The 11,369-nt window shown below is 36.7% G+C and overlaps 1 protein-coding gene across 1 annotated transcript; it reads left to right on the plus strand.

Moving 5' to 3' along the window:
* Nucleotides 1-6,855: 6,855 nt before the first annotated feature.
* LOC108302346 (chromatin accessibility complex protein 1-like) lies at nt 6,856-10,365 on the plus strand. Its single transcript, XM_037737618.1, is given in 3 exon segments — nt 6,856-6,948; nt 9,891-10,099; nt 10,101-10,365. Coding segments are annotated over 3 exon segments (567 nt in total).
* Nucleotides 10,366-11,369: the final 1,004 nt, after the last annotated feature.

The following is an 11,369-nucleotide window of genomic DNA, read 5'->3' on the forward strand; positions in this document are numbered from 1 at the left end:
CCTAGTATTCCAAATGCCATGAGAGTATATCAGGCTGCCTTCTTGTGCTTGCAGCTTAATTGCTGACTGTGTTATCTTATGCTTCCTTCTTAATCACATTGGCCTCAATTTCCCCATTTTAAAAATGATGAGCAAAAGTGGCTTCTATGGCTCTTGGATCCTATATTGCCATCATTTCAAGTTATGTCCTTTCTCTCTTTTTGATATAGTCCTAAACAAGGAAGTGAGAATAGCTGTAATCTATTATTAAGCTTATAAACTACAGGCTAAAATATCTCTTAATTTTATCACTTAGAATTTTTTTAGTATAAGTACTCCACACTATTTATAAAGCAGGTCTTCTAAATCAAAATGCATTAATAAAAGTAGTATATAAAAAACAAAATTACAATAAATTGATTAAAAATAAATAAAATTAAGAGACATAACTTGCATATATATTCAAAATTAGGACATAAAGAATAATTAAATAAACCATACATATTTAATCATTTGAGATGTAAAGCATAAAAATGATTAGAAACTATTCCCTATTTAAAAATTTTTAATGTAAAAGCATTCATAACAGAACAGGGCAAAATTGAAAATGCCTCTGCAGTTATCTTCTTTTTTTTTCTTGATTCACTTGTTTCCACAGGAAAACTTTAATTTTACAGAAAGTAACTTAGAATTGAAGAGAGCAAGGACAGAGAGAAGGGAAGAGTGAGTATGAAAAAAATTTGATCTTTAAAATGTGTGTTGAGGTAAATTGAATTTTAAAAGATAAGAATGTTTTCAAACTATTTTCATCTTAACCTGTTTTAAAGTCAAGGGCTGATATGAACTCAAAATTGTCTGAGTTACATTCTATAAAAAACAAATGCTGTAAAAATAAGAATTTGCTGAATCATAAAGTATAGTAACTAATATGTAAGAGCTCAAGAAAAGTATTACTGTCTAGTGGCCAATTATAATTTATATATATAAGATGGAAATAAAAATTTTAGCAAGCATTACTTGTAATTCCACTGCTATTCTGTGTATACACACAAGTTAGTTATGTATATACGTTTCACATATTTTGAAACTTACTTCCTATATCAGCATAATTACATTAATATTATCATGATTTTTCTTCAAATTTATTATAATGTTTTAATAGCATGTATGTTTCAAGCACAGAATCCTGTCAATGTAAGTGTAGTAAGTTTAAATTGACTACAGTAAATGGTTGTTTATACAAATACATGGAAAAATGCTGGAATTTATATTTTGAATGTACACAGCTCTATTTTTTAACATGTAACAACTTCCTATTTCAAGAATATGTATCTCAAATTGACCACTAATCAATTTTGAAAATTTCAAAACTACTAGGTCAACAGTTGACTAGAATAGTGTGCCACAAGAAACAGAGTTTGCTATTTTCTGCCCTCTGCTGTTCAATTTTGGCAATTATGTAAAACTTTATTGCTTCTACTGAAAGAATTATAAGTCACAGTAAAGTAAAAGAAATAAAAAAGTGATCCACTATATCATTTGTTAGTCTAGTTAGTTGGTTAGTTAACAGTTTTGAAATTACTGGCAGAGCAAACTTTTAGCTGACTTTATTATCAAAATTAAGTCACAAATGTCAGTGCTGCCGTTCCTATTGAGGAAGTTTGACCAAAGTGGAGTTCACTCCCTCCCTTCGTATTGATTCTCTGGGGCTGTAAAAATGTAGGACATCTAACAGACTTAGGTGCAGAGCAGCATTAGTAAAAAATGAGTGTCCTTCTACTTTCTGCAGAAGATGGCAAAGGATAGATAGCATTTCTTGCAGAAGAAACATGTTTCAAACATGAGATCCTATTGGTTGATACGGAGCAAAAGAAACAAAGAAGAAAACATGAGGACTGTAATTACTCAGGGCTATAAATTAAAAAGGGATATTCATTCTGGGGAGTTTTAGTTCCTTAATTAAGATATATAATATCTTATTTATTAAGATATTAAGATAATAATATGAAAATAGTTAGATTAACATATTATTAAGATAATAATAATGTGAAAATAGTTACTTAGATTAGCAAAATATTGATTATGCGTTTTGTGTTACAAAATTTTAAATCATTGACTCAATAAGATAAAATCTGTGACCCTACAATGCATAGCTAAAGCTAGGCTTTTGTAAGTTTTTTTTAAAAAATGATAAAAAAGTTTAAAATGGAAAAATAATTATAACTTTCATTTTTTATTTTTAAGGGCTTTGATTATATTATTTTTAACTCATTTTATCCCTATAGATAGCCATTCTATAGCAGAAATATTTATTAGAACATATAATGTTTCAGTTCATTCATTCAAAAAATATATTAAGAGACCACTATATTTCAAATACTGTACTTGATATGGTGGATAAAATGGTAAACACAACAGATGCCTTTCTTATGAAGTTCCCAGAATTTAAGTAAGTAAATAACGAAGATCATGTGATGAGAGAAATAAGAAATGGAAAAGGTAGACAAATCATTAAGGCAATATAATGACAGGAATAAAAAATCTATAATTCTCATTGTATCTTGGAGCTCAGGACAGAAAAGGGTCATCAAAGGCTGACACCCAAACTGAGTCAAGTAAGGGTTAGCTAGGTGCAGGGTTGGAATTAACAGAGGAGAACACTTCGTGAAAACACAAGGATTTTAGCAAAAGCATATGTGAGGTCCAGAAATTACAAGGAACTCAGTGCTTCTAGAATGGGAGGTGTCAAGAAAATAGTCGCAGAAACACACAAGACAATAACAAAAACTATGTATTTAGCCTATAGGAAAAGAGCACCATTTTGAGGGTTAGATCTTAAGATCTGCATTTTTAATGGAACATTTTTGAGGGTGTTTGAAAATGTATTGAAAGGCAAACATATTGAATGTAGGGGGCCCAGTAGAAGGCTGTATTCCTGGTGTCGGTAATGAGAATAAGGATTAAGGGATTCATAGTACAAATAGGAAGAAAAAATTGGTTTTATGAAATATTTAAAATAAAACTTAGTAGAACTTGTTAGTGGAGTTTTATGTAATGAAGGTAAAGGAGATGGAAAAACGAAGCCAACTCCCAGGGTACTAGGCTGAGTATCCAGGAGAAGACTGGCTTTACCAAGGGATGGCGAAAACACTAGAAAGCAGATATGCGGGCAAAGTAATGAGTTCACCTTTAGACATGTTGGGTTTCCAGGGTCAGTGGGCTGTATCCACTCACCTTTTGCGTTGGCAGTTAACACTGATTCTAAAATTCAGGGAAGAGGCCTCATGTGGAAGTTAATTTTGAGACTCATCACACTATAGTGTTTCTCATGACAGTTATCATTTCTTGAAAAAGTTACTTAAAGCAAAAAAAAAAAAAAATTCCAAGCAAAAAAAGTGAAAAGAGAAGACACACGCATACCTTTAAAATCAAGCTTTGATTTAATATTGATAAATGCATACTCATTTTCCACTTTCTTAAAGTGAGACCAAGGCCATTATCTTGAGCATAGACCTACTGAATCATTTCTCTTTTTGGTTTCTTTAAAGTGAAATGAGAACTTAAGAATATTTGTGAAGTAATGAGAATGCTAAATCCTAAAAATGTTCAATTTTAAGGATTTTTCTTAACTATTTTATGATGGACTTCCTCACACATAATGGAGTAAATATTTTGGTCTCTTTGTATTACTGATCCTTTACAGAACGTTTCACATACTTTTCAACCACTCTGTGTTTACAGGTTATCACTATACACACCAACTAAAGAATTCTGTCTAGCCAAGATGTGTGGACAAAATAAATGAAGATATGGAAGGAGCATTTAGTGAAAGTGGCTGGGATATTGTTTTTTATTTTTTTAATTTTATTGCGATAAGAACACTTTATATGAGATACCCTCTTAATATTTTAAGTACACAGCTTATTATTGTTAACTATAGGTGCAGTGTTGTACAGATGATCTCTAATTCTTCATGCCTAACTGAAATTTTTTAGCTATTCAGCAACAACTCCTCATTCTCCCTACTATCCAGCCTCTGAGAGCCATCACTCTACTCCCTGCTTCTACAAGTTTGACTATTTTAGACAGCTCATGTAAGTGAATCATTCAGTGTTTGCCCTTCTGTGACTGGATTACTTAATATCCTCAACATTCATCTACTCTGTTGCTTTAGAGCGAGGGAGTACGTGTCTCGATGAGTGAATTTCAGGGGCATGAATCCATTACTATAGTCCCTTTGCCCTAAAATGTGTTTCTTGGTAGGAAGCAACATTGCAAGAGATTCTATGGTAATAAATTCTGCAAGCTAATTAGTAGTAGCAGTACCAGATGAAGTACTGAGTATAGGAAATGCAAATCCACATCCAGAATACGTGTCTACTCTGTGAGAACAAAGCACTTCCCCTCTCTGACGAGCCTTTCCAACATGACCATGTCATTAATTATTTTCCATCAGAAAATTTTCAGTTGCTGCTACTGGCAAATTGACAAACCAGCAATGATCCTAGCTGGTTTAGTCTTAACAATGAGAAGACTTCGCTGTTGACCTCAGACATAACTTCCATCCCTGCTGTCGCCAAAGTCATTTTGCATGTGGACTTGCAAAGAAAACAACAGTGTGGCTGGGCAAAGAGCTTACCCGACTTCCACAGGATGGGCCATCATTTTCATGATTAAGAGTCTCTTCCAAGATGATTGTCCCTCTGATGGACATCAGTGAAGGACATAAGTGTCTTCACCCTATATGCACATCCATATACTTGCCTCACATCTCCCTACCACAAATGTTCAGTTCTCTTCTTTCCAGCCCTTGGCAGCTAACCAACCCATTAGTCATTGTCCATATGTTTCTGGATTTAGGCAACTTCTCACTTCATATAAAGTTGAAAAACATGATATGCCATCTAATATAATTTACCAGTGTCTTTCATGGCCACTCCAGGGCGAGGTTTTGTGTAGCAGCCATCCACTTCCAGCTGGTGCTCATACAACATGCATAACCATTCCTAAACGAAGCCCGTCCTTCCCCACCTTCTCAAACTAACGGAGAATAGGGGACAACACAAGAGGCCACAATGTGTGTTAAAGGAGAGGTAGCAAGGCTATAGGAAAAGGTACAATGGAAGTCTGAGCTATCATCTTATGCACTTTGTGTCCTCTAGACATGCTAAGGCCAAGATCTGTATATTCTATTTCTATTTTACAATGGTGTGTTGATGATCATGTCAAATTTAATGGCAAAATGGATCACACATGCCCATTTCTTCAGGATGCGAAGATCAAGTTGCAGTTATGTGGTATCCTCTGAACAGAAATTCAGGTATATACCCGGGCCCAGTGGCAAGTTAGGTGTTACTTTTTTTTTTGAGACAGAGCCTCACTCTATTACCCAGGCTGGAGTGCAGTGGTGCAATCTCGGCTCACTGCAACCTCCACCTCCCAGGTTTAAGTGATTTTCCTGCCTCAGCCTCTGGAGTAGCTGGGATTACAGACACGTGCCACCACGCACAGCTAATTTTTGTATGTTTAGTAGAGACGGGGTTTCACTATGTTGGCCAGGCTAGTCTCAAAGTCCTGACCTTGGGATCCGCCCACCTCAGCCTCTCAAAGTGCTGGGATTATATCCATAAGCCACCGTGGCTGGCCTCAGATGCTACTGAAAAAGAATTGAAATGAAATGAAAAAGAATTGCCAGCAGAGGGGTCAAGGTCTGACCTCAAGAACTGGGCATTTGTCTTGTGACTTTCTTCATGGAGCTTGCCACAGGCTCTCCATTAGCATCTCTGTCTGCCCCAGCTGTTTCCAATACCATTGTGTTTACTGAACCTTAAGACTCAAGTCTCAGCTTGTCCTGCAGCCTGAACCTGCTGCTACATTTTATTTCTCTGGGTTCATCTTTCTGCCCTGCAGATTATTCCTAATAAGTGTGTCAGAGCAGCATGCCCGAATGTGGTACATATTGCCTGTGTAATCCAAAGAAGCCTACCAGGCATTGTGATGGTGGTATAAGGTACTAGGTTCAGATTATTGGGCACTTAAAAAACTTCACCTGTGAGGCAGATCTCTAACTTCTGAGGGATCTATCTTCCACAGCAATCACACATGTTTTTCCTAATGCATCTAAGAAACTTGTTATTTTTTGCTCACCAGGTACAATTAGCATGGTTTCTTCAATATATGTATTAATCGAATGTGCTATACAGACCATCACATCCAGAACAATCTTTGTACCTCTTTCAATAAAGTGGAATCAAGCTCTTACTATCAACACAGAGACAATCAGAGATGTTGGAGTGGGAAAGAATTGACTTTGTTTTGGGAAACAACTGTCTCATATGTAATCAAGTTTTTTCTGTTTTCATTTTTCTTCCTCACATAAGAGATTATTCCCTAAGAGAATTGAAAGACTTGTTTCTGCTTGCACAGAAATTTGGGGGAATTCGAAGTTTAAACCTCTCAGCTTCATCTAAGTCTAAACAAATGTCTTTAATTTATGTGTCGGAATTTCATTCCTTGACCACCAATACAATTATCTTAGAGATGTGTACTAGAGCATTTAATTGGCACTGGAAAACTGTTTACTTAGAAAATTCAGGTTTCCCACAAGTTATACATTTCCCTCTATTACAGGAGAGGAGGGACTCATTCAAAACTTCAGGGACTCTTTCTACTTCTCCCGTGCATATCCCTAATTGCATGCTCACAGGTTTTAATTTCTTATATTCCCTGTGTTTGTTCTCTAGGACCAGAATAAACAGCTGAATAGCTCCAATATCTAAAATCACTACTATTTTCATAACAACTAAATGAAACCTGATTTCCCTAAAATCCCTCTTTATCCTATGCCATAATCAGCGAAAATGAATGCTGGTAATTATGATGCCTTCACCTGCCAAAATTTTCCCATGTCTCATCCCCTCTTTTTGTAAGGAGTATATCTCTAGCAACCTAATTCTTCTGAATCCTACTGTGAGGTTCTGTTTTGGAGGGCCACTTGCAATACCAATTGCTCTGTGTCTGGGTCCCCACAGAAAACAAAAACAGACGGCATATTCAGACAGGCTGATCCAAGAATATTTTACTTATGATATATGTGTAAGTGAAAATATAAAAGCCGGTGGAATAATTCAAGGTTACTAGCAGCAGAGCTGTTGACATCCTTAGGCTGAGGAAGCAGTTCAGTCCCTGAATACAGGAGAGGGTCAGTTAGAGATGGTCACCTAGAAAGATACAGTGACCTTTAGTAAAAGCGTTCAGATCACCTGAGCTCACCTATCAGGAAGGAAGCCAGAGGGGGAAATATTCTGACCTCACTCTGCTTTCTCCTTTCTGCAGGCTCCTTGTTGGTGTAGGTCAACTGAAAGGCAGAGTGGAGGAAGCCTATTGATGTAGTTTATACAGAGCAGCCACCTGAGGCAAAAAGTAGGGTGGAGAAGGGGAGAGGATGAATTTGAAGAGGAGGTACACATATGCCAGTACACATAGGCCATACTTTCCTAAGCTTAATCAAGATTCAGATGAATGTTAGAATAAGAGATGAACTGTTAGGCAGAGACCCTGAGAGTTGAGCTGCATAAAAACATAGGAGGGAGACAATGTTGCTTTCATTGGCAACGATTAGTGGGCCGGTTGCTTGGTAGATGGTTTGTTTTAAGGCCAGAGAAGAGGAGAGTGTGCTATCTGTCCACTTGGGTTCCAATCCACTGATTAATACTTTAGAGAGATAGGAAGATAATGGAGGAGTTCATTTGCTAGAATTTCTGTAAGAGAGAATGGCACAATTTGTGCCATTTTAGATACTTGCCACCCCCTACTGCTCTGCCCCAAATTAGCTTGGATCATGATATGACTATATTATGGGAAACATTAGAAAGTAACTAGATGTTCTCACATATGGCACTTGCATCAGGAAATGGCAAAGGTTCTGCCATAGAATAGTTTCAGAAGTGTCTGACATTGATGAGGGGAAGAGAACTGAAGAATCTTGGAGGAAACTTTGGGAACATATGTGAGAACACTTCAGAGACACACAGATGTGTGAAAATGAATTTTGGAAGGCCTAATGTACTATATTTTGCAGAAGGTGTCAGGAGCCAGTAAATTTTTAAATATTATTTTTTAAATGACACATTTTGAAACCACAGACCATGAAGACCTGGGGAATACAGTTTGTACTGTTGAGATCAGTTTTTAGAGAATTGGTTACCTTTCCTACTTGACCAGACTAGACATTTCTCTGACCTTCTGAATTCGTTTTCTATGATGTAACTTTGTTGATAGAAATGAGGTAACCCGAAAGGCCAGGAATCTGCCATTGTTTCCAACGTAGACCTATAAGGAACATAAAAAAATTTACTCTCTAGTAATTTTATTCTGGAATATGGCAAAGACAATTTATTAAAAAATTTTAATAGAGCAATTATCTTTAAGGGTTTCTAAAATAGCCAAGCCAAACCAAACAATATTAAAGACAGAATAGTCTAACTTTAGAAATAAATATTACATTTCTAACAATAATTGTTAACACAAGGAAAGAATAAGCAAATGTACAGTTACGCATCAGATAATGATTTCTCAGTCGACAATAGATAACATATAACTTTGTGATTCTATAAAATTATAATGGAACTGAAAAATTTCTATAACCTAGTACGGTTGTAACTGTAATATTGTAACATGATGCATTACTCATGTGTCTATGGTAATGCTGATATAAACAACCTACTATGCTACTAGTTTTATGAAAGTATAGCGCATACAATTATGTATAGTTCATCATACTTAATAATGATAATATACAACTATGTTACTGATTTATGTACTTACTATGCTGTACTTTTTATTATTTTATCATGTACACCTTCTTTTTTTTTTTTTTTTAAGTTGCCTTTAAGTCTTTCAAGAAATATTCCAGAAGAAGCCATTGTTGTCACAGGAGATGACAGTTCCATGTATGTTATTGTCCCTGAAGACCTTCCAGCAGGACAAGATGAAGAGACTGAAGAGACTGATACTGATGATTCTCACTCTATTGTAGGTCTAGGTTAATGTGTGTGTTTGGGTCTTTGTTTTGTTAAACTTTTAACAATAAAAACAACAACAACAAAACGTTTAAAAAGCTAAGTAAAAATAATTTTTAAAATAGAAAAAAGCTTATAGAAGAATATTTTTAAAAGAAAATATTTTTGAAAAGCTGTACAAGGCATTTCTGTTTTAAGCCCAGTGTTTTTACAAAGTCAAAAAGTTTCAGCCAGGCCCTGTGGCCCCACTGATCACACCTGTAATCTCAGAACTTTGGCAGGCCAAGGCAGTGGGATCACCAGGTCAAGAGATTGAGACCACCCTGGCCAACATGGTGAAACCCCGTCTCTCCTAAAAATACAAAAATTGGCTGGGTGTGGTGGCGCATGCCTGTAGTCCTAGCTACTTGGAAGGCTGAGGCAGGATAATCGCTTGAACCCAGGAGGTGGAGGTTGCAGTGAGCCGAGATCACGCCATTGCACTCCAGCCTGGAGACAGAGTGAGACTCTGTCTTACAAAAAGAAAAAAAAAATCAAGATTAAAAGTTTAAAAAGTAAAAAAGAAACAATACATTAAAATGAATTTATCATTGAAAAAAAATTTTTTTTAGAAATTTAGTGAGCCTAAATCTACAGTGTTTATAAAGTCTATGATCATATGTAGTCATATCCTAGACTTTTATATTCACTCATCCAGTGAATGTAAACTGACTCACCCAGAGCACCCTCCATTCCTGCAAGCACCATTCATGGGAAGTGCCCCTATACACCACTTTTATCTTTTACATCATATTTTTACTGTGCCTTTTCTATGTTTAGATATGTTTAGATATACAAATACCACTGTGTTACAATTGCCTACAGTATTCAGTGTAGTAATATGCTGTACAGGCCCGGCACCCACCGGCTGGCCAGTCAGCCACTTCCCTGCACTGCCGCAGGGGTGGGAAGACGACAGAGGTGGTCCTGGACAAAGAAAGGCTAGGAAAGAAGCAGCTCCTCTGGCTGCACCTGTCCCACATCCGTGTCATCTTGAAGAGCTCCCCTGAGGTGTCCAGCATCAACCAGGAGGCACTGGTGCTCACTTCCACGGAGGAACTCTGTTCAATATCTAGCCCCCTATTCATAGAGACATGGCAGTGGAAAGGAAGAGAAAACCCTGACTTACAGTGACTTAGCAAGTACTGCAGAGGAATCAGAAACTTTTCCATTTCTTGCAGATATATTGCAAAAGAAGATTTCGGCTAGTAAATACCTGAAAATGCTTAAAGAGGAAAAGAGGGAAGAAGATGAAAAGAATGGCAATGATAAGGAAAGTGACCATGCGAAGCTGAACCCTAAACCAAAAAAGTGCTTTAAAAACTAACCTGGCAAAGGACGACTGCCCTGGACCCGCTCCACTGCCTCCAAGTAAACACAACCCTGCGCGACTTCAGTGTCTTCACTTCTTCACAGACTTCCAGTGCATGGAAGATTGAGCTCCTCCTGCATCTACACCAGAGGGAAAGTGACCCAGACAGCAGCCCCTCCTTGACAGGTCTGCTTTGCAGCTCAGGCACTAAGAAAGCAGCAGATACCTGTAGTCATTGCCAGCTGATCTGCTGCAGCTTCAAACTGCAAGGACCATTTTCTTTTTTTCTTTTCTTTCCTTTTCTTTCTTTCTTTTTTTTTTTTTTTTTTTTTTTTTTTTTTTTTTTTTTTTTTTTTTTTTTTTTTTTTTTTTTTTTTTNTTTTTTTTGAGACAGTCTTGCTCTCTCGCTCAGGCTGGAGTGCAGTGGCACGATCTGGGCTCCCTGGAACCTCCGCCTCCCAGGTTCAACTTATTCTCTTGCCTCAGCCTCCCAAGTAGCTGGGATTACAGGCACTGACCACCTCACCTGTCTAAGTTTTGTATTTTTAGTAGAGATGGGGGGATCCCCATGTTGGCCAGACAGGTCGCGAACTCCTGACCTCAGGTGATCCACCGTCCTCGGCCTCCTAATGTGTTGAGATTATTGGCATGAGCCACCGTACCGTGAGGACAATTTTAACCTTTAAATTTACAGTAGATTTTGAAGAGCTTCTACATATCAGTTATATGCTTTCATATATGTATATTTTGGAATCAGTTCTTACAAACAGCTTGAATCAGTTTTAGCTAAATAAATAGTTTATAAGTATTATGTTACGTTTGAATTTTCATTTTTTAACGCAGGTTGACTATTTGTTCAACTATTATTTTCTACTATGAAGGAATATACTTTTCTTTTAAGAATATGTACATCTCTTTACAGTAAAATGCTTTATAGGGTTATAGTCCTCGATGCCTCTAAGGCTTTGCTTACTGCCTGCAAATTTTGTGAAATTTAAAAAATAATCATGCTGACGCTT

This window comes from Cebus imitator, unplaced genomic scaffold (assembly GCF_001604975.1).
Source record: "Cebus imitator isolate Cc_AM_T3 unplaced genomic scaffold, Cebus_imitator-1.0 Scaffold40, whole genome shotgun sequence".
NCBI lineage: Eukaryota > Metazoa > Chordata > Mammalia > Primates > Cebidae > Cebus > Cebus imitator.